This window comes from Nannobrachium achirus (assembly GCF_963921795.1).
Source record: "Nannobrachium achirus genome assembly, chromosome: 16".
In the NCBI taxonomy this organism is placed as follows: domain Eukaryota; kingdom Metazoa; phylum Chordata; class Actinopteri; order Myctophiformes; family Myctophidae; genus Nannobrachium; species Nannobrachium achirus.
Genome location: NC_137823.1, coordinates 41,792,863 through 41,817,474, shown reverse-complemented (window position 1 = coordinate 41,817,474; position 24,612 = coordinate 41,792,863). Strand labels below are relative to the sequence as shown.

The 24,612-nt window shown below is 42.9% G+C and overlaps 2 protein-coding genes across 4 annotated transcripts in view; both read left to right on the top strand.

Annotated features, from left to right (window-relative positions):
- ube2j1 (ubiquitin-conjugating enzyme E2, J1) overlaps positions 1-10,393 on the top strand; it is a 49,347-nt gene extending 38,954 nt beyond the window's left edge. For all 3 annotated transcript variants that reach the window (XM_080745361.1, XM_080745359.1, XM_080745360.1), the window contains exons 8-9: positions 5,390-5,578; positions 7,485-10,393. In XM_080745361.1, coding sequence (XP_080601487.1) covers positions 5,390-5,578; positions 7,485-7,601 — 306 coding nt within the window. In that variant the 3' untranslated portion in view covers positions 7,602-10,393. The remainder of the gene's footprint in view (positions 1-5,389; positions 5,579-7,484) is intronic.
- A 1,455-nt stretch (positions 10,394-11,848) lies between these two features.
- The window catches only part of LOC308300549 (gamma-aminobutyric acid receptor subunit rho-2-like), a gene marked incomplete at both ends in the record, with an annotated part of 48,248 nt that continues 35,484 nt past the window's right edge, over positions 11,849-24,612 (top strand). The window contains 2 exons of the mRNA XM_080744409.1: positions 11,849-11,976; positions 12,752-12,858. Of these exons, the coding sequence (XP_080600535.1) occupies positions 11,849-11,976; positions 12,752-12,858 (235 nt within the window). The remainder of the gene's footprint in view (positions 11,977-12,751; positions 12,859-24,612) is intronic.

Below are 24,612 nucleotides of genomic sequence, written 5' to 3'. Positions count from 1 at the left end.
TGGCTTCTCTTGGTTATGAAATACAGTCCAGTCAACATAAAGTAGCGCAGAGGGGCGTCCCGGAGAGCCCCGTGGACGCCTGGGAGCCACCATGAGGGATGGAAAGGATTAGGTGAAATCATTGGTGTCCACAGCGCACAGAGTCTGTTCTCTAGAGACTAGAAGCGGAGTGACAAAGTCCATGGAACGTAGTGGGAACGCTCTGGCTGCCGTGGCTGGCACCCCAGGCTGGTGTATCAATGTGGAGCTTTTGTCTGCCCCGCTCTCCTTCCCCGACCGCGTCCACGTGTGTTTCGCATTAATGACGAGTAGTGTATTTTGTGTTGTTTTATTGTCAATCTTGACAAAATCACTGCACACGAGGCGACGCTGCCAAGCGAGCTTTCGTGTCAAGCATGCATGCACACAGGCACGTAAACAAAACAAGTCAGCGCGCACTGCTATGACGCGCGCATCAGACCAGTCCAGCAGTGTTTCTCAACCAGTAGTCCGCGGACCTGACTAGCGCCGCATGCATGCGAATCTGCGATGCAAGCATGCACAACACAGACATGCACTCGTCTCCGACACAGAGACCCACACACCGGTCCTCTCACATTTGGAAAACATTAACGCTTATAACGTTTTTGAAGCGATTAAAACATTTTTTGGGGGAAAAACTTTAGAAAAAAATAATAAAAAAATTAATAATAAAAAAAGATTCAATTTTTCGACTCATACTTTTTGAGTCGCTGTGAGTATGAGTCGATTTTCTAGTCGATTTTCGATTTTTTTTCACATCCCTATACCTAACACCATGCCAAAATTCAAAAACGAGTTACCAATTGCATATTTTATATGCATTTTTTACACATTAAAACCCAGTTTATAGGCATTTTTAGCTCCCGGCAGCCATCGTGGACGCCCCTTTTGTAAATGATGCCTTTCCGGTAGTTATTTTTATCATGATTTTTTAGTATTATGTTGATCATACCCAATAGTAACAGAATCCATAGAAAAATCTCAATCAATTATTTGGGGTTTCAACCATATACTGACGTATCTAATATTTGATTAATTGCAAACAGACCACTAGGGGGCAAGCCTAACTTTTGCGATGGTTTTTGAAAACCTTATACCCATACCTAACAGAACACCGTACAAAAACTCTGCACCAAGTGCACAAACTTTACCAGTTCCTCCCCAGCTATTATCATATCTAGATGCCAGCATTTTCACAGGGTCATTTTTATTGACTTAAGTGATCGATACAATTCGTATAGCAAGAATAGCTGATCTACAAGCTCGAGGTTGTAGATCGTCTATTTGATCTATTTTTGAATTTGGGCCTGTATGACATGCCCAAAATAGGCATGCCAGGTTGAAAGTGGTTAGATAATAATGGCCAAGGGGTTGATGTTAGCTAAGAGGATAGATTTTGGCGCCAGCTGCAACCCGGCAGGGGCGGGCTTAGGCATTTTAGAAACGTTTCAAAACTGATGTTTTGGTCCCCTCTCTTGTTTTGTTCTGTTTGCATATCATGCACGTGTTTAGGCCTACGACAGCTGCTAAGAGTCTCTGGTCGTGCATTGTTACAGAGAACAATTCACTGTCTTGCGTGTTGTTTGCCAAACAGTCCCTTTTGTGGCCTGGAACGGCTGACTTTAGGCTTTGCCTTGCCATGTGAACCACCAGTGCCATGGACCCGCTGGAAGCGGTCTTTCGAGACATTTAATGGCCCTCGACTTCACCGGGATCAGCGCAGCTTGCAAATGTGCCAGACAGTTCAATACTAATAATAAACGATGGAATAAAACATCCATTAGCGTGAAGGCCAAAATTAGTAAATTACTGTAAGCTATTTTAGCCCATTGTGATTCGCGTTTTTTTTTTTTTTTCTTTTTCAACATGGCTGTGCAGACACCAACAACAACTAAAAGGAACTACCGGTAGTTTATTTAGTTTATTTATTTTGTACCATAACGTGGCCTGCTTGAAATATTGCCCGGTTGTTGCCTCAGTGTCTGTGTGTTCCTGTGCCACCCGTACTGGAGCTGTCCAATTATAAAGGTGCTGAAATACTGCATCTGTCTCCAGGCCCCGATTAAGGCACGGCCTGACACCTCACGGGGCTGCAGCCCAGGGGCCTGAGACTTCTCCCGGTGGCTCGCAAGTGCCAATAAATCATGCTAATTTTCATTTTCTTTTCTTTTTTCTGGACTGCAAAATCCCACTTTCTTATCCATCCTGTGGCCGTGTGTGCATGTGGGCAGGGAGGTGTCGAACAGAGAGCGTGGCAGTGCACAAGACGTTAGGCAGGCTGATGAACTGCTGGGCCAGATGATCAACCAAATATCTCTGGAAAAGAAAGGTTTTACTTGATGTTTTCCGCTATAATTGGCGATAAACTAGTGTCAGATCAATGTTTTAGCTTGGATTGGATATTTCATAACAATATATCCAATCCCTCCAAGAGATCCCTCTAGAGATGGGACGATATGAAAATTTCATATCACGATTATTGTGACAAAAGAAATCGCGATTTACGATATTATCGCGATAATCAAAATCCATTATCCTGGGGCGGAACATTTGCCAAAAAATAGCAGATCTACAAGCTTTTTATCACGATAAACGATAATATTGCGTATCGTCCCATCCCTACTCAGCCATCAAGCGAGGGAAAATACTCAAAACACTGGCATGATTACCTTGCTGAGGGAATGATCCATTTCAAATAATCCATTAAAAGGAAAAGGAACCTCTCTCACGTTTTTGTTGACAATGCCTTACAATTCTACTGTGCCAGTGAGCAACCCTTCAGGGTCTGCATTGTCTATGGCATAGACTCTATGCTTTGTAGTCTAGATGCCAGAATTGTATTTGATGGAAAATTGGCCTATTTTCCATCCCATTCTGCCTTTGTCTGGTTATAGATGAATGCATGCAAATTCTTTGTCCGTCTATGATGCTGACACACTTCACTCAAACAGACCACTGTTTGTGGGGAGGAAACCTAAGAAACCTGTCTCAAGACACTTTACATATATAGAGCAGTGTCCCGACATTGTCCCTCACTGAGAAAACAATTTCTGCGACACTGAGTGGCAACGAAAAACTACCCCTTAACTGGAAGAAAGTGGGGGTCTAAACGAACCCTTGGGTGTCTGTAACTCTGAACATTTTGTATCAAAGGTCTTTGGCCTAATGCATAGAAAACTCTTTGAAATGAAAAAGTTTGAGATTCACTGCTTTATATAATTTCTTCCACTTCTCTTTCTCTGTTTTTCTCCATTACTTTACTCTCTGTGTCTTTACAACTCTCCCCCCCCCCCTCTCTCTCTCTTTCTCTCTCTCGCTCTCTAACCCTTCTTCCTATATTCATCATCCCATGAGTTCAACAGGCTTCCCTGTAGTCATTCTCTAATTGGCTGAAGTGTTATTTTTAGTTTAAAGAGATAAATAAAATGACAGCGATATGAAAGCTAAACAAAATCCTCAGGGAGGATTTCATCAGCTTTAGCTTTCTGTATAATGAGCAGTGCACTCAGAACTTTTTATTTTTTCGGGGCTTTAAAGGTTATAACTTATTTTCTCTTAAAATAACTTTAGTCATTAGTTTTGTTGAAACGAGGATGTTGAAAGTCAGAAAGTCAGCGTTCTTCATAAAACGCAGCGGTAACGGTGTCGCTCTTGAAAGAAACGGCGTGGCTTTGAACGACCACAAAAGCAAAAACGTGCCGTCTGTACTCTGTGGTGTTTAGATAACAGCTGCCTCTTAAGATAAACCAATGACAGAAATGTCTGTATGCTCCAGTTTGTCATTTCCATGTGTGTGTGTGTGTGTGTGTGTGTGTGTGTGTGTGTGTGTACTTGTGTGTGTGTGTGTACTTGTGTTACTATACTTGTGAGGACCAAATGTTCTTCTCACAAACATAGTAGAATTTGAGAAATGGTGGTTTAAAAAAAGGGGGGAGTTAGGATTACAATTAGGAATGTATTCAGGTTGGGATTAGGATTAAGCATTTTGAGGTTAGGTTTAGGGGTTGGGGTTAGAGAATACTAATACAAACCTGTGTGCGTGTGTGTGCGTGTGCGTTTGCGTGTGTGCGTGCACAACACATGCACACACTGAATGTGCGCGAGAGAACAGCACGAGCCGGTCTCTGATTGCATGTTTTGCATGAAAATCCTGTATTCATGTTGATTCCCATCCTGATTCAGTGGTTCTCAATTTGGGGTCCAGGGAACCCCAGGGGTCCTTGAGAACGTTCCAGGGGTCTCCAGCTACATTATGCAAAATTTGCCCTTATGGGACTGTAACTCCCAGAGTTAAATTAACACTAGAACAACCAACATCAGTTCGGTTGGGTTGGGCTCCCCGAACCCCCAAAAAATGAAAGTAAAAAAACGGTGGTCCATATTATTATTTTTTGAATATAGATATCTTTTTGATTTACCAGACTAAACCACAAACTAGTCATTTTTAATCTGTTAAATTGTAAACGCACTCCCCCCTCATTTTGTTCAATTGTCTGTTTTAATGTTATCTGCTCCCTTTGTCTGCTGAATATTGCTTGTACGGTCTTATACTGTGTTTAGTTGTTCCACAAACTGTTGGAGATATACTGTTTTTCCACTTTCCATAAGTATTATGTCTTATAATTCCTAATATATATGAGTTAAGTAAAAAAATCTAATTCAACAAAATGAGGGGGGAGTGCATTAAGAATTTAACTGATTAAAAACTTCTAGTTTGTGGTTTACAGTCTGGTAAATCAAAAATTCAACATTTTAAAATATGGACTTAGACTGTTTTTCGTCTCAGGTACTCAAATGTAATTTGATACTGCCACAAACAGTTCTGTGGCTCACGGCTTGCACTGTTGATGGTGAGTGGAGACTCGCGCAAGCATTGCTGGAAGTGGAACAGATGGTTAAATTAATACCTTTTTATATTGCAACTTGCTTTGGGGAATTTGGGACGGAGGTATGGAGGCTTTCCCTTTCGCTTTTCACTTGCTAGTGCTGACAGAAGGAACTTGAAGCTGGGCGGAATCAATGTGTAAACAATGTGGAACTTGTGGCCCATCCGAACCTCTGAATGATGTCACGTTGTAGTCTGAACCCAGCTGAACCGAACAAACTTTGGCTGTTCGGCTGTATTATGCATTGGGCTTAAGGCTTCTCGATTTTTGATTAGAGTAGGGTCCCAGAGAAACAAATTCTGTATAGTGGGGGTTCGTGGCCTAATGAATATCAAAGTGGGGGTCCTTGTGTGCATGACAGAAGCAACACACGCCAGTCTATGACTCAATATACCTCCTGTATTCATGTAGATTCCAGTGTTTCCGTCGTGAATCCCTCCCACACTCACTACTACGTCCCTTCTCTCCCGCCCTCCCTCCAGCGGTCAGAAGAGGATTCGTCATCGCCAGCTGCCAGTGAGGAGGCCCCGTGTCCCCCTGCGACCTCCAGGAGCAGCGGTCAGTCTCTGAGCCCCCGGCAGCGCCGCGCTCAGCAGCAGCAGGACCAGAGAGCAGCCCGGCCCCCCGCCTTCTCTGCCTTCCCCGCCCACCCTCATGCCCCTCACCCGCAGGTGGAACCATGTGAACATTCACAGCACCATACTATTGTGGCCAAAATTATTGCGTTAAACAATATTATCGCAATAGTCCAAAATATGCTTAAAAAACTCAAAATTACTTGAAACTTGAAAGGTGCAATTATGGGAAATTGCAAGTGTGGTTGCACTGGCACGAATCGCAAGGAATTCGCTGGGAAAGTATTGTGTACTGTTCTTGATTAATTCGGTATTTTTATATTTATATTTACATATTGTGATTGTAATTTGTGGGTTTATAATATTAGAAAGTTCTGTTCTTGATGAATTCTTTCTTGCCATTTATATTACATATTTTGATGTCACTCCTGTCTGATTGGACATTATTGTCTAATCAGACTGGCCCATATTCAGGGTATCCGGCCTTACAACCCAGATAACATCAGTTTACAGAAAGCAGGTTCACTTTGCTGGCAAGTCATTCTCTGACCGAGAACAATAGTGTGTTGCCTTGCCTATAGGGCATCGCAGTTTAAGCCCTGCCCCGTCCTCACTCTGGTCCCGGAAGCGTTTTCCCTATGCATTTCATCCATAGACATTTCATAAAGTATTTATTTAAACACCTTTTAAGCCTCGGACAAAGCCACCCCGGCTTGTGAGGAATCATGACAATAAATACATTTTTTTGCATGCAACAATTAATTAGAAAGCTGAAAAAAGGGCAAGGTACAACACTGTGTACATCATTTTTGTCAAAACTGCAGAAACTACAATCCCACAAAGCATTGCGAATGACATTTATTTCCTGAAATATAAGCCATAAACCACGCTCAGTTTAGTTATCCAGGCCAGGATATGGCCTGACTTGTAGTGATTTTCATCTCTGAGGCCGCTCTTATCTTCATCTTTAAAATAGCGCATCATATTTGTAAAAAAAAGACTCGCTCACGGAGTTAACATGAAGTGCATTAATCTGCCGGGCCCGACAGGGGGCAGTATCTATTTCCGAGGTAGCCGCGAGCTCAACCAATTACAGACGTCGATGTGACCGGATGTACATTCTTAGCCGTATGGGTAATGCAGTTCTTCTCCGTGCGATCTTTATTAACTGTTCTGCTGCCGTTGACAATCCTCACCGTCATTGAAAGGGTTAAAACCATGGTGCCGTTGACGGTGAGGACTGTCAATCTTACTGTATATACAGTAAAGGTATTGTTACTTACAGTACGTCGCTCCGCACCCGCCCGCATCGGTAATGTCCGCGATTTGTTTACAACGCACATCGGGCGTGCACGCGAAGTGAACGTCCTCCATAGTAAATCCATTGAGAGGCCCATAAAGAGACTGTACACAAATAGACTCGGGCTGGGCGCAGACATGTTTCTCTTCTGGGCTCACACTGTCATGTGACTAGATGACGTAATCGTTGCCGTCAAGTGATAATCCAAAAAAACAAAAACAACCCCCTTCTGGCCCTTCAAAATAATAGCGGAGGCCTACGGAGGAAACGGCGCGGCACCAAGGCACCAAGCAAACTTCAGATTAAAAGGCAGTAATTGTGTTAAAACACGTTTTTACTAAAACTAGAGTGATTGCATACATACTCGGGGGATCTACAGGAGCATATAGAACCATTTTACAACCACAAGCCTACTGGTAAGTTTTTATGATTGTATGGCTGATAATGAAATCCCCTATGGTGTAAATGAATTGGCAGTTTACTTCCGGGACCTCACTGCGATGTCCTATTAGCAACCAGCATGGATATTCGGAGGGGAACATTAGCCAAAAATAGCAGATCGACAAGCTCACAACATGTGTGGATCCGCTATTTGTATAGGGACAATTTCACGATAAATGTTAATCTCCATGTTTTTTTTTTATTATTATTATAGTGGTAAACGTTAATAACGATAATCTTTGTCCTGTCTCCCACCCGCAGGAAGCCAGCCACACTGCCTCAGCGGTCCTCATCGCGGTCCTCACCCTGGCCCTGGCTGTGCTCATCTTCCGCCGGATCTACCTGGCCCAGGAGTACAAGTTTGACTATGACCTGTGACGCTCTGCTCGCCAGGCCCTGCTTACCCGCAAAGCCAATACTGTAGCTTGCCTGTAAGCCTATATATAGCTTTCCAGTTAACCGCTTCTCCTCCTGCTATACTGTAGTTCTGCCGCTGCCCCCGCCCCCTGACCGGACCGGACCATGGACAGTCTTGGTTTTCAACACCGACGCCAGACTGAAGAGAGAGGAAGAAAACGGACGGCTTTGCCCCTGTACTAAACCAGTCAGCGTTTGGCGTTGCAGACATTCTCTTTCACTGCTTGAATCGTGTGCAGGAAGCTCTGTTTTCACTGGGTGTGGGGGGGGGGAGACTTTCATTCCCTAGGAGGAGGGCCGGTTGACTCTTCATTAACCCCTCCATGTATGGAGATCCAGGAGCTGGTGTGTTTTTAAACCATGGAAGCCGTATTTTATATATAAAAATGTTGCGTAAAATAGCCAGTCTACAAGCTCACGATGTGCGTGTCAAATCGTGAGCTTGTTTGTATGCCTGATCGTTTTTATTTTAATTATCAAAAAGGTTTTTCACCCAATGCCATGCCCAAAGTAGGGGCGCCGGGTCGAAGTGAAATCATTGAAAATTTGCTCTAGAGTGTCCTGCACCTTTTAAATGAGCGAGTCATGTTTGTGGCTTATTCAACATAATAACATCACTATCCCTCTCTGTCCTTTTAGTTTTTCAGGCGGTCGTCTTGACTTGGGTTTGCTGCTTGCTCTCCTTATTAAATTAGAGCTGTTGATTAAAACTGTAATATAACTTGAACAATGAAGTTTAATGAATATCGGGAGGTAAGGGTTTGGTGGTGAGGGCTGCTGCAAGAAAATTATTTTATTACGCGAAAATATACTGTAGGCCAGTGGTTCTTATAGTTCTTCTTATAGTGGGGTCCAGGGACCATCAGGGTTCCTTGAGGGAGCTCCAAATGGACCATTACAGGTCTATAACTCTGACAGGGTATTTTCTCCCTTCTCAGAATAATGGTGGCCATTAGGGGAAAAAAGTTTCAGAACCACTGCTGTAGATATGTGTGCAGGATATGTATCGTCTTATTGAGTCTGTGTGGGGGCCGCAATCGGTTCACTGCATTGTGGCATACAATGTAGAGATTTCCCATAAGTCCCTATTGAAGGGAATACGATCTTGCCCGAGTGACTCTGTGCTGGCTAAATCTGCTTACCGAAGAAAAAGATGAGAAAATGTGCTTTGATGTGTTCATAACCACAGCAGCGCTTAATAGTAGTGTGACCGCGTAAGGGCCGTTTGCACTGGTAGAAATTAATGAGACTTTAGCCAAAGATGGATTTCTTTTTTTGCAGCGTGAATGGACAGATTCAATGTGGCACAGAGGACATCCTCTACGACAGTGGTTCTCAACCTGTGGTTCGGGACCCCCAGGGGGGTCCCCAAATTATTTTTGGGGGTCCCCAGATGTTTAGCTATATGTAACATAGTTTTCTCACTCAACAGTAAACAAACCAACATAAAGTTTAAGTGTATAGAGGGTATCTGTACATTTCTAAAGTGACAATTTATGGACATTTTAATACCTCTAAAATGACAAATTAAACATTGGCCCAATTGTCAAATATTAGAGGCAGAAATTGTGAAAATGGTGGATCTAGCATGTAGATCCGCCATTTTCACAATAGAACCGTGTTATACAAAATGTATCGCCTCAACTCTTAGTGCTCGTCAGGGTGGGGGGTCCCCAGTTCAAATATGATTATTTTGGGGGTCACAGCCTGAAAAGGTTGAGAACCACTGCTCTACGAATGCATGGGTGACATTGGCAGTCTCAAAGTGGGTCCTGATCCCACTCCCATGACTGAAAAGTCCCGACGGCTGACATTTGCCACGGCCATAACGCACGCTGTCATGAAAGTGACCTAAAACTAACAGCCCCAATTTTACGAATTATTTTTTAGTCAATCTAATATGACTCAAAGGCCTAACATGTAAATATAATGGCTAATTTGATTTCCAGACGCAAATCTCTCCCTTTAGTCATCACTTCCTTTTAGCCATGATTTTTTTTTAAATTCCCCCCTCCCCCCAGTAATTCATCTTTTAGTTTGAGTTTATAACTGCCCGTCTTTATTTTACCAGTGCAATCCAACCAAGGGACTATATAACTGCTTATAACCCTATATTTGTGTTGTTTTTCCATTAAAGCTTCGCTCTCTCTCATTGATGTCAATGCAAGAATAACTGGGAAAGCAATTTAATGTTTCACATCGTACTGTAGCCTGGGTCTCTTGACTCCAATTTACACATGTACAACAACATGACTGCCTTCAAACAGCCCATTTTCTCAAGGAGCGGTCCAGCAGGGACCCCCGGGGTTCCTCGAGGGGGGTTCCAACTTAACCCTTACCGGTCTGCAACTCTGAGAGCATACAAAATGGTCCATTTGTGCGCTCTCAAATAGTTATTTTGTGTCCTTTTGAAATGAAAACTTTGAGAATCACTGGGCCAGAGGTAGCTGTGACACTTTACCTGTAGATGGGAACAACTTCATCTGTGATGGACCTACAGTACATTTATTATGTTTGCCATTGTACTTGAGCCATGTGTTATATCTTATGTTATGTCCAGGTATTTTATCTAGGGCATTGGTGAAGAAAGAAAAATACACACACACACACACACTCACACACACACACACACACTGCAAAAGTGCATTTCTCTCTCTCTCTCTCTCGCACGTGCACAGTGCACACACACACACACACACACAGACACACACACACTAGAAAATTATTCACTTTAATAAAATATTATAATTATATATTGTCTCTGTGTTATTTGTTGATACATGGTCTGGAAGTTGCTTGGAATCTTTATACATTTGGTCCCTTTTTGAAGAGAGCATGCAGATAGTATTGCAATGTCTGTGTAATTTACTGCTGCCAATAACATTGTATTATAGTGCCAGATAACAAGAGGTTGTCTCAAGACAATTTAGGCTCCACAATCCACATATAGAGCAGAGAGACCCCCCCCCCCCCCCCCCTCAAGAAAGAAAGAAAGAGGGAGAGTGTTTTGGGGGGAGATGGACAACAATCAAATCACTGATGATTGTGTAGGCCTACCGTTTGTGCATGTAATACTTGCTTGAAGAAATTGACAAAAAGAGGAAAGGAAACGTTTCAATTGGGAGGCAATATGGATGACCACCCCATGGTGTGTACAGTTTGCATCCAATTGGGCTACTAAAGCTAGAAGAAATTCACAAAAGAGGCAAGGAAAACATTTCAAATTGCTGCAGCTCCTCCACACTCATTGAAAGTTCTTTTTTAGATTTCATATTTTGCTGACTCTTCTTTTGAATGGCCTCCATCACACCGAGCTCAATTCAACTTGATTTGTGACTTGCTAATACCCATAATCCACAGAGATGGGCTATACTTAGATCCATGTGGGAGACCTGAAATGTTTTTTTTCGCTGGGGAATCCTCCTGCTTGACTTAAGCTTAATGATAGTGGTTTCTTTCTTTCAGCGGCCAAGATCGAGCGCTTCCCCCGTCGACTCCAAAACGAGCACTGGCCAAGTTGGCTAACTGCTGTGCTGTGTCTTAGCGCAGAAGCGCATGGAGTTAGGAAACGCAGGTTAGGGGAATACTTTTGGAAGGCGGCGTGTGGCTGCAGAAGCCTGCAGGCTAGGCTACTCAGAGGTGGAAAAAGTTGCTAGGCCTACTCAAATGTTTTATTTATTAGCAAAGGTGTCATACTGCTACTCTGTTTTCAAACAATATTAATAGTGGAGTAAAAGTAGGTCTACAATATTTGGATCCGAGATGTAGTGGAGTAAAAGAAAATATAGGCCTATTGAAAATTGGAGATACTCAAGTAGGCTAGCCTATAGGCTACAATTTTGAGATTTGTAGCCTACAAATCTCAAAAATGTACTTATAAGTAAATGTACAGTTTAGTTACGTTCCACCACTGAGGCTATAGTGGCTACGATAGCACTACAAATCCTGGTATTACGTCAGGATAAGTGAGGAGGGTGGCTGCCCTGGCTTGTCTGCTGGTCCTGATGCTGCGTGCGCTGCAGCGCAGCGGTCCATTTAGAGCCGGATCATCTCTGCGAGCAGCCGGGCGGCGCGCACTGGTTCACTTTACCATGCGTAACATCACACCTCCGCCTCTGACAAGGAGATGGTTCAGTGCTGTGTGACAGCAGGGCTCTCGCTGTGCGCCTCTACTCGTTCGAGGACTGTTGAAGTGCGCGTCTATAATAATGCCATATTATACCAGGATGTTGTTTTTACTTTTGTGCTTGATTGTCATCGGGGAATGCCGAAAGACCAGGAGTCGTAAAAAGCGGTGGTCTGCAGCAGTGGACTCCCACGTCGTCAAGCCCGGAAAGTAAGTGTTTCTGTTTTGTCTAATTATTTTATTTTTTATTATTATTTTATTTCATTTTTTTGTCTCTATTTTACACGTCTCCAATAAGGTCACCTTCATAGTAGGCTACAGCCGTTCGGTCCGTTTGATACAAAAATCAACATCTATAGGACTAATGTCAGAGAGGTGAGTGCGTTGTGCGTATGGATGTGCTTATCCAAAGCGCAGACGGAGCCGATGGAGTATGATCTTTGACTGCTTGTAGAATATCCCACAGCATCAGCAAAGATATGTAGGAGATTACATTTTATATATGCTTCCCCGGGAGCTTCACTCAAATATGGAGGGAATGTGATAGTTAAGACTATTTATTTATTTATTTTTGAATGAGTAAATATGTCTATTTCTGTCACTGAAGAAAGACAGCCCCGGGTTACAGTGGAGGTATTCAGTAAATATTCAAAAATATTGTAGGCCTAATTTAAAATGTGTGATGTTTCTCTGACTTTAAACAATAATGATCCCATATTAGGCTATATTCCCTAAAAACATTGTTTTATAAAGCTTTATCTGGCTACTTGGCTCACTAAACACAATATAGAGTAGCATACTTTTATGCTATATGAATATGTGGCCATTCTGGCCAAGCCATTGTGCATGTTTGTATAGGCCATCTAATACAAGTAGCCTAAATCATTTAGCCTTTGTAATTCACAATGTGCAGATGCTTTTGTTTCTCATGAAAGAGCCAGTGCAGAAATGTTCACTGTGTGTCTACTCTCCACCCTCTGCTCAGCCCCCTCTCCAAGAAGATGCTGGATGGAACCAAAGTTCGCAAGGCGACGACAGACCACCTGCTCCGTGTGGACGACCATGACTTCACCATGAGGCCAGCTTTTGCAGGTAAAAAGCCTCCACTGTTTCTCAACCTCTGGTCCGAGGATTTCTTTTAATCTTTCTACACTGTAAAATTCTCAGTGTTAATTTACCTCCCATAACGGTCCATTTGGACCCCTTGGTGGGCCCAGAACCAGACGTTGAGAGAACAAAATGACCAAATGGCCTACCCTATTCTTGCGGAGAACATTTCGCGGATTTACAAGCTCACCACACGTCTCAACCTGACCTGTCGTGAGCTTGTAGATCTTCCTTTTTGATGGAAAACCTTTTTAACAGTTGTCAAAAAAGGTACAGTGGTATGATTACGGTGCTAAAAAGATAACACAAAAATCTCAGAGGGCTTATTGCCATTGTGTGTGTATTCAATTTGACAAAGAGATTTGCTGTAAAGGAAAAAAAGGAGCGGACCAAGTACCCTGGGCCTGGGGCATCCTATATGGTTTAAGTGCTTGACTGCTTTCAACTTGGTGTCTCTAATTGTGGGAATGTCATTCATTATAGGCAAAGACTTAAAAATGGTTTACAATACCTTTGAAAATAGCTAAAACAGCCTATCTACTGTAGGCGTCCTAGTATAGAACCCTGGGGTACTCCTGGGGTACTGGGCAGTAGTGGCTCAGCAGAGGTAGAGTGGCTGCTTGGCAACCGTAAGGTTCCCAGTTCGATCCCGGGCTCCCCCAGAGTTAATGTCAAAGTGTCCTTGAGCAAGACACGCATGGTTTCCTCCGCCATCAGTGTATGACCGTGTGTGTGAATGCGTGAATGTAATGCACAATCTATGTAAAGCGCCTTGGATAAAGGCGCTACATAAATGCACCATTTACCATTTACTCCAGTCAACTAACTGTATTTTCGCTGTGCAGCATAGTCGTAAGACAAAGTATGAAATAGCCTCAAGTGGTTAATCTCTGCCAGGTCATGCACAAAAAATATGTTATTATGATAATAATGTGGTCGTCTGAATGAAATATTGCTGAACCTATCTGAAACCTGCCTTGTTGGTGGCTGATGGTTGGTGACGTGAACGTTACAAACGTAACATGCCCATATTTGGAGACCACTTTAAACTAGATTTGAAGGCTGCGTAGCGACCTGAACATGTAGTTATGAATAATCTTTTCAGCTCTGCACCTATGTGCCCTCATAGAGTAGTTGGTAACTACAAACGAATACACCAGGGCTGCGTAACCTTTTTGGGCACACGATCGTTTTCCAAAGCTGACGTGAGGGCTGCTGGGGAAACAGGACAACAGGGGTATTTCTGCCTAATAGACCCCATGGACAGTCATTTGGGATCAGTAGGAAAATTAGCATAATTATATGTTATTTAGTGCGGATTTGTCCTTGAAGGCAGTGGTTCTTCTTGACCAAATTGTCAAATATTAGAGGCAGAAATTGTGAAAATAGCCGATCTACATGCGCATGCGGCCTGAAAAGGTTGAGAACCACTGCTTTAAGGGGTGCAGGAATGGGATGATGGGGGGGCAGGGATGATGATGGGGCGTCGAAGGGATGACGTGAAGAGGGGGCACGTGAGTGAAGGGGCAAAGGGGTTTGGGTAGGAGAGGAGGAATGGAGGATGGAGGAGCTGGCAGATGGAGGGTCAGGGATGAGGGGATGTAAGGACAAGGTGGATGGAGGGAGGCAGGGAGGAGGAGAGGCAGGGAGGTGGGGAAGAGGGATGGAGAGAAGGGGGCGAGGGGCCGAGGCACTTGAAGTTTGTTGGTTCTGAGGGGCACGAATCCCTGAGTCATTTTGGCTTTGGGATCCACGATGGCAAGGATGTTCGGAGAGCCCCCATCAGGAACCTGTAGAAAAGGATAGGCAAAGAATGCATAGAAAAGAGGAGGAAAAGGATTAGGGATGGGCGATTATGCATAAAACATAAAATGACACTTTTGTTAACCACATGAACCCCCAGCATCCCTATTCTGGAGGGAACGTTCAGCAAAAATAGAATCAATTTGTGTAGGGTGAAATAGAGAGTAACAGATGTGCTCTTTACAGGTCCGTTTTAAGTGGTACTGAATTTGCTGCTCAACAAAAGCTAATTCATCCTAGTGTATGACGGAGGACAATTTCACGTTCAATTAAAATCTCTGTGCAAGTGAGCACAGGGAGGTATGAATATGCAACCCTTGATTGTCTCGAGAGAAGGAATAGGGGAGGTTTTGTCATCAAAATATTACAATCAGATGCGCTTGGGAGGAGTTGATATCAGGCTAATTGGAGGTGATTATGAGGGGGAGGAGATTATTATCAGGAGTAGTATTCCCTCCTGAACTTAAGTAGTGCCGACTACATTAAATGTAATATAATTTTGGACTATCTGGGAAGTAATTAAGTTTTATGTTGGTCAAACAATAAAGGTTAAATAATGCTTGTTTTTGATTGATTGATCGCTTCAATAGTCCAATCTGACCACCTGGAAGACCAAAAAGAGGTGGTTGCATGCCCACCCCTGAACAGCTGAACTACACTATGGGGAGTTTACTAAGAAATATGAAGCCATGAATATATTGTTTGGTGGTAAATTATCCAAACTCAAATTCTAGAAATCTGTCATCTTATAACAAGCTCACAGTCACACACTTCTTTCTTGTATTTTATTACCGTAGAAGAACACACTGTTCTTGAGATGGTGTAAGACTGTACCCAACTGCTGTATGTGTAAAATCCAGAGTGTTAATTTAAATCAGGGACCCGTAAGAGTCCATTTGGTTACATTTCTACAGTCTCTGAGTTATAATAAGGATTTTATTGCCCTCACATGTTTTTTGTTTTAGTGTGATGGAACAAGAGAGGTGTGGGCCAGCTTGGAAGCAATTTGTTCTGACGTGTAATTTAAAATAATGCAAGGACAGTAAGGTTGCAGGGATTGAGACTGACTTCTTGGCTTTGTGACAGTGTCTCTCTAACATCTGCTGTAGTAAACGCTACACTCTCTAGTACAGGGGTCTTCAACAGGGGGTCACAGCTAGGGGGTCCTCAGAGTTACTACAGGGGGTCCTCCAAATCTTCCAATACTTTTAATATTAACAACTTGAACCCTAGTGTCCATATTCTGAGAACTGTTGCCAAAAATAGCAGATCTACAAGCTCACAACGCCTCGCAGTAGATCGGCTATTTTCGGCAAAGAGGTTTGGTGTAGAGGGGAAAAAGAGCAGAATAAGTACAGAGTGAAAGGTCTATTAAATTGACATGAATCCAAAATCCACTGTGCTGTCAAACGATGAAACTATATGGAATCTATGAGAAGGTTGTGGGGGTCCCTGCTTCATCTCTCTCTCTTGCCTGAAAACGTTGAAGACCCCTGCTCTAGTAGTAGCAATTCAGCCTGATGTCTACTGTTTTGTTTTCTATCCCTGCTCTACGCTTTGCTTGGCACCCGCAGCCGAGATTTAGAAATTATGAATCTTATTACCTGAAGTGAAGGATATGTTGTTCTCATATCTTTTGCCTGAATGCAAACTTGTTCTCACCACCAGAAGAGGGGCTGAAATAAATGGATGTCTCACTGTGAATGTTCTTGGTGCTGTGGGACTAACAGTCTAGGTTGTGCGCCGGTATCTTGTCGTGTTGCTAAAAATAGCACATCTATACAGTATGCAGATCGGCTATTTTGCGCTGGACGACACCGGCACGCAAACACGTATAAATCAGGCTTAGACAGGAACAGATGAGAGACACGGATCCCTCTAGGATTGACGTTGTTGCATCTGGCTTATCAGTGAAGCAGACAGCTTTGTTCTGCTTCTGCATCATGCACTTGTCTTGTTCAAACACATTCTGAGAAGTTGACATATGTGAATGTCCCCAATGAGACCAAACTCAATCAATTTGTTTAGGGAGGATGTGTGTGTGTGCGGCCCAGTATGTGGTGTGTGTGTGTGTGTGTGTGTGTGTGTGTGTGTGTGTGTGTGTGTGTGTGTGTGTGTGTGTGTGTGTGTGTGTGTGTGTGTGTGTGTGTGTGTGTGTGTGTGTGTGTGTGTGTGTGTGTGTGTGTGTGTGTGTGTGTGTGTGTGTGTGTGTGTGTGTGTGTGTGTGCACCTCTATGCATGCATGTCACGTGTTTTACAATCAATTTAGCACTTTTTGACAAAATAGTTAAAAACATTGGTAATCGATGGTCTAGCACTCTCCTTAATCAGAATCAGCATCAGAGCCAAGAATCCATCATAGGCCAGGCTCTCTTATTGTATCGGCGGAGAAGAAGAATGGACAACTTAGTCACGCAAATCCCACACGTTCGAGCACTTTGTCTTCCAATTATACATGATGAAACAGCTTGGCTGTGAATCCTTATCCTGAAGAACACGTTTGTTGTTTGTATTTGTCTTGTTCATTGTTTCGTTCAGATTGTGCTGCATCTGCTGTGTGCTATAGAGAGCCACTGTCAGTCAGTGGATGAGGCTTCATTATCAACTGTGTGCAGGTGCAGCCAGTTGGGAATATTCTCCAGTCCATGGTGGAAGAAGTATTTTTTCCTAAGTGAAAGTATACCAATACCACAATACAAGAATTATCTGTTACAAGTAAAAGGCCGGTATTCCATTTTAGTTGAGGAAAAGTACAAAAGTATTGGCATCAATATAAACTTACAGAAGCAAAGCCATGCACTGAAATTTGTCAGAATCTTTTGAAAATATTCGAATATCCAAAGTATAACATATCGCTTAAATGGTTAATGAATGTTTTTTATTGCGACCGTCAGGTCGCATTTACTACCAAAACCTCCACCGGCTGTCCGTCTGTCTGTGAGTCAGTCACACTTTTGCCCTGCTCATATCTCCACAACCGTTGCCCCCATCCATGCCAAATTTTGCACACACACTCCTTACCTGCCAAATTACAACCTCCAAGGACCCCCGCAGCTCCAGGGACCCCCAGGTCCCTGGGGGACCCCCAGGTGTCACACGTCACACGTCACACTTTTGCCCTGCTCATATCTCCACAACCGTTGCCCCCATCCATGCCACATTTTGCACAGACACTCCTTACCTGCCAAACTACAACCTCCAAGGACCCCCAGAGCTCCAGGGACCCCCAGCTCCCTGGGGGACCCCCAAGTGTAAAAAATGACCAAATGTGCAAAAATGACCAAATGACCACCCCAACGGGGCTGCTCACGGGGAATTCCCGGGGACCACCCACTCCTGGTGCTCCAGAACGGATGCAAAAGTGGTGACGCCCCCAGTGGAGGACCCCCTACACTGCAGCTCACATAAAATGCTGTAACTCGGGCTAGGAGCGTCCGGGAGAGCCGGGGCCGGTACCTATTTGTCCGCCAAGGCAACGCGGACACCCCACCCCTCATTTGTCACATGGCCCTCTTCTAGCGCCACCATGAGGCCGATTCTTGCAAAACACATTTGTGGACACTGCTCCTACAATTTTTGCCCTAAAATCACGCAAATCGGTACACAGTATGTCTAGGAAGCAATGGCAGTTACAGCCCTCTTTGTGTATACATGTGACCTGACGGTCGCTTATCTCCCGATTAGGGAGTCTTACTGGTTATTTACCTATTTACCTAAATCTGCAAAGAAACTTGAAACTAAAGCTGTCAAGTAATTGTAGTGGTGTAAAAGGCACAACATTTGCCTTTGAGATGTAGTGGACTAGAAGTATAATGTATTGAAAAATGGTAATACTCAAAACAAAAGCTGTCAAGTAATTGTAGTGGTGTAAAAGGCACAACATTTGCCTTTGAGATGTAGTGGACTAGAAGTATAATGTATTGAAAAATGGTAATACTCAAATAAAGTAAAAGTGTCTCAGAATTGTAAGTAAGTACAGTACTTGACTAAATGTACTTTGTTACTTTCTACCACTGCAAACATGGCCAACAAGCAGTACCCTCACAGTGGTATCACACAAATTAGCTTTAAGATACTAGGCTAAATCAATAAGGATTTTATTTGGGCTGGATTTGTTTAGTTTTATGCTTTGTTTTTTAGTTTTGTTTGTGGTGCTACTGCTTCTGGAAGCAGGCTTCTGTCAAGACGTCCTTGTTTACCTCATGTTCAAGAAAACCATCCGGAGATGTGAAAAGACCCGTCATGCATTTCTTGTCACATTGCAGAGACAGCCTGTCAGCCTTTTCCCCTCATATTTCACGCAAGGCGTCCCAACAAAGATGATGCCACAATATTATGATTCTCTCAATGTCTTGCATTGACGGTGGTGTCTAAAGTATGCTTGGGATTGTCTTAATCTGCGTTGACTGGCAGAGGACATATTTCAGTGATTAATCTACTGAAAGAGGAACAGTTCAACATCATTAGGTGAAATGGATGCTTTTTTATCTCTCTCCAAACACATCTTTAGAATTTAGATGTTGCGTGCTTTAGTCCTTTACAACAGTAGTTCTAAAAGTGGAGTCCAGGGACCATATGGGGAACTTGAAATGGGTATCATGGCGCACTCAGAGATCGGCTATGTTTGAAACATTTTGAAAACTATATCCACAACTTTCCAACGTCCCATTGTGCATGGGGACTGCCCATAAGTCCGAAGGTTCATTAGTCCGAATTGAGTTAGGGTTACTGAGGTTAAGGTTAGGGTTAGGGTTAGAGTTAGGCATAGTATTCTTCGGACTAATGAACCTTCGGACTTACGTAGAAGGAGTGCGACTGATCCGGCACCGCAGCCAAGAGTGACCTACAAGCTCACAACGGTTGCATCTGCGACGCGACGTGAGCTTGTATGTCTGCTGTTCTCTGGAAGTGTCCCACAAATAATTCTACAGTAAATTCTCACGGAAACAGGTGGATAAAACAAAATATTTTCAGAAGGGGGTCCTTGACATGAGCATGTTTAAGAAGCACTGCTTTTAGTGCTCCAACAACACAGACAGCACCGAGGAGCAAGTCAGCTTCATTGCAAAGTCCCATCCTAATCTGTGATATTTGGTATTGTGCTGTAATTCCCACAAGGGCTTTCCCCAAGGGATTTACGAGCTGCGCTGCGCTCCGAGTTGTCTGTGCGTGAAGTGAGTGAGCGGTGCCACGATGACTGGAAAGGTGGAGACATATCTTGAGGACAAAGCGGTGGTGGTGGTGGTGGTGGTGGTGGGGGTGGTGGGGGTGGTGGTGGGGAGGGAGACTGCAGAGCCTGTAGCCTGGAAGAAAAACAGGCTTTCTTCCACACAGAGGATAACAGCTCAGTGTACAAAGATACCGTAGATAGATTTATTAGTCCATTAAGGCAGTGATTCTCAAACATTTTCATGTCAAGGACCCTTTTGAAATGGTTTGTTGCCCGACATAAGAGATCTCTGTTGTTAGATTAGATTTTGTACCAAATTCTCCATGTGCTGTAAAGGTGGAGAGAGAAACCTATGATTTCAGCAGTGATTGTTATACGTTCTCTCATGGGACTAACTTCTGTTTTGTTATATACATTTTACATAAATCTTACAAAATATCCAAAGTAGGCTACTATACGTAGCTTATATAAAATAGGGTGTGAATGGATAAACTGTTCCTCCTTTTGCTAGGGACCCTCTTGAAACCTCCTCCAGGACCCCTGGGGGCCCCGGACACCATTTTGAGAACAACTGCATTAAGGAAATTATTTGCACCATACAGCCATCTCAAACACTAAACAAACAATGGAACTCCATGTCGATGTAGTCATTGGCTGGTTCTCCATGTCAGGTCCAGGTATACAGTATACAGTATATGATTTCTTATTTTTTCCCCTGGGACACTGTAAAACCCCCAATGTTAATTTAACTCTGAGTGTTCAAATGTTGTTTCCATTTGGACCCCTGAAGGTCCCTGGACCTACCATTGAGAACCAATGACATACACATAATGTACATACATTAGGGCGGCAATGGCTCAGGGGTGGAGTGGCCGGATGGGAACCGTGAGGTTCCCAGTTTCGATAGTTCGATCCTAGGCTCCTCCAGAGTTAGTGTCGAAGTGTCCAAGAGCAAGACACTGAACCCTTAATTGCTCCCGATGAGCAGGTTGGTGCCTTGCATGGTTTCCTCCGCCATCTGTGTATGAATGTATGTGTGAATGGGTGAATGTGCAGTAATGCACAATCTATATAAAGCGCTTTGGATAAAAAGCGCTATATAAACACATCATTTACCATTCATTATTTAGACATGTCAGGGACATGTGACACAATCCTCTAACATAGCCTACACATGCAGCATTTAAAGAGCTATATGGAGGAGCAGCAGAGACAAATGGTAAACACATTCCATTGGATTAGAAGAGCAGAGAACTGCGAGCAGGGAAGCTGCTTAAGTCTGATTTAGTTGTGCGACACAGCAGTGAGCTTGTAGATCTGCTGTTTTCCATGTGAGATGCAATGCACGACTAAGTATGTTAATGAGGTTTTAGAATTCTGTGGCAACACATCACACTGACTGCAGGAAGTGATATTTTTAGTGTTAAAAGTGTTAAAGTGATCCCTGACTAATACGACAAATATGCCTTAATACATTATAATTGTCCTCTATAACTACAATGTAAAATTAAAAACACCTTAATTATTTTATTTCTTCTAGAAATAGCTAATCTTTCACTCAACAGGAGAAATGCCTGTCGCAAGTTGATGATGTCATAAATGTAATGTGTGATCTATCCCTATGGAATTTATGGCATGCATGTGCAAATAAAAACAAACTTAATACTTCATATGGTTAATATGAGCATCAACTCAATATTTCAAATGTGTTTTTAGCACATGCATGCCATAAATTCCATAGGGTTAGATCACACATGACATTTATGACATCATCAACTTGCGACAGGCATTTCTCCTGTTGAGTGAAAGATTAGCTATTTCTAGAAGAAATAAAATATTGAAGGTGTTTTTAATTTTACATTGTTGCGACCGTAAGGGAGCAGTTTACTATGAAAACCTCCACCGGCCGTCCGTCCGTCACACGTCACACGTCACACCTTTGCCCTGCTCATATCTCCGCATCAGTATGACATCACACCACATGTGTACACAAACCTTTGTGTACGTTGCTGTGGCAACAGTCTGTTGTTGCTGGTTTGTTAGTGTACGTTAGCAACCACCTTAGCAACCATGGTTTTACCCTAGCAACCAACTGTTTACCCTAGCAACCAACTGTTTACCATAGCAACCATGTTTTTTTACCCTAGCAACCAACTGTTTACCATAGCAACCAGATACGCAGAGCAGGGATCTCCATATATGGGCATAAACAGGTGACATCACACTGATGTCAGATACTCAGAGCAGGGATTTCTCCATAATATATGGGCATAAAAGGGATTCTGTTAGGGATCTCCATATATGGGCATAAAAGGGATTCTGTTAGGGATCTCCATATATGGGCATAAAAGGGATTCTGTTAGGGATCTCCATATATGGGCATAAAAGGGGTTCTGTTAGCTGTTAGTGATCTCCATATATGGGCATAAAGGGATGCTGTTAGGGATCTCCATATATGGGCATAAAAGGGATTCTGTTAGGGATCTCCATATATGGGCATGAAAGGGATTCTGTTAGGGATCTCCATATATGGGCATAAAAGGGATTGTATCCCAGATGATGCCCTGTTAGGAGATCCACACTAACAGAATCCATATATGGTCCTACCGACAGCTGCTATAAGCCAACCCTGGCGATAAGGTCTGAGTCGAAGAAATGCTTCTTTCCTGGCAAGAATTGCCCCTTTATACTGTAGGGCTCGTTTGTGTATTGTATGACATCACGCCACATCATCGGCTGAGGACTGTGTGATGTCATCATATCTCCATGGAGACATAAGTTGCTCATGGCATATTTGTCGTATTAGTCAGGGATCACTTTAAAGCTGCTCTATGTAACTTTCCCTTTCCACCCCAGATTTCAACCCAGGTCTCCAGCACAAGTGCACCACTGGCACGCGCGTTGTGAGCTTGTAGATCGGTTATTTTTGGCAAAGCGATCTGTTGTAGATAGAAAAAAGCAGTCCAAGTTTAAGTGGTTAATATGAGTGATGCGAAATTATATTCACAGAAAGTCATGTGAGGACTTTGCATGATAAAAAATAAAAAAACAACAAAAAAACAACTACTGAATAAATCCCCCAATGCAGCATATTGTTGTCATGTGGAAACCTTGTATGTCCAAAACGGTTGCTTCTCAGTAATTGTAAGCTTTGAGCTGTGAGCTTGTACCGAATGTACCGTAGCCTATATCTGGTATTTTTTAATATAGCCAAGGCCAAATCTAGAATTACACAGATGCTTTCCTGGTTTTAATGGGGTTAATACTTTTATTATTTATTATAGGGGTGGCATAGCTCAGGGGGTAGAGAAACCCCGTTATTAGAGCACGAAGGGTTCCCGAAGGGTTCCCAGTTTGAATCCGGGCTCCCCCTGAGTTAATGTCGAAGAGTCCTTGAGCAAGACTCTGAACCCCTAATTGCTCCCGGTGAGTAGGTTGGTGCCTTGCATGGTTTCCTCCGCCATCAGTGTATGACTGTGTGTGTGAATGGGTGAATGTAATGCACAATCTATGTAAAGCGCCTTGGATAAAAGCGCTATATAAATGCACCATTTACCATTTACTTTTCATATTATGTACAGACAAATGAACTACTTTCACTTTCTCATAAAACTCATTCCAAAACAGCTAACACACACAAAATGTATTATGGAGTAATATGGAGATAAGAGGTATCTGCCCGACAGCGAGGAAATACAAACAGAATATTGTGTCACATGGATGCATATGGATTATCTGGATTTGTTTTCTCTCGTATGCCTGGTTTACTGTTTACTGGTAATTCCATTTGAAAGATTAACAGATTGTGTCAAATGATGACACACTCGCTTTCTCACAGAGGCAGTGCTCTGCCACAGGGTACAGAGCACAGTACAGCAGTATACATGTATGGATGAGATAATAATAGCAACAACACACTTTATCTGTATAGCACCTTTCCAGACATCATGGGTTCCAATGTGCTTTACAGCAGTGTTTCTCAAACTTTTACATTTCGAGGCCTCCCATTAACTCTGACAGCATACAAATGGAACCAAATGTACCCGTTAGGGTCCATTTGGTTCCATTTGAATGCTGTCAGAGTTACAGACTTTATGGGTCAATTTAGACCTCCATAAAGGAGTCCCTGGAATCCACTTTAAGAACCACTGCTTTACAGGGTAAAAACTGAAATCAAATCACCATCAATAAAAAAGTATATCAAAAAAGTAAAATACAGATTAAAGCACAAATAAAACGAATAAAACAAAAACATAAAAAGAAATTCATGAATATAAAAGAACAAAATAGACGATCCTTCTGGCTTTTGGGGCTTTGAGCGGGAGGTGTCAGAAATGTTACCACAGGGATAACAGGCTTGTGGCGGCCAAGTGTTCATAGTGACGTTACTTTTTGATCCTTCGATGTCGGCTCTTCCTATCATTGTGAAGCAGAATTCACCAAGCGTTGGATTGTTCACCCACAAATAGGGAACGTGAGCCGGGATTAGACCATCGTGAGACAGGCTAGTTTTACCCTACTGATGATGTGTTGTTGCAATAGTAATGCCGCTCAGTATGAGAGGAACCGCAGGTTCAGAATTTTGGTCCTCATCCTCCTTTTCCAGATGTTTTATAGTTCTATTTAAATCATTCTACTAAATCTCCTTTCCATCTAGATTCTCTGCAGTCTGTTAAGTACTGTTGTCAAGGTCAAGATGCACCTGAGCAATATGATGTGAAAGCGAAATTAATTTACACTTTTTTCACTGTGTGAAAAGAAAGAAA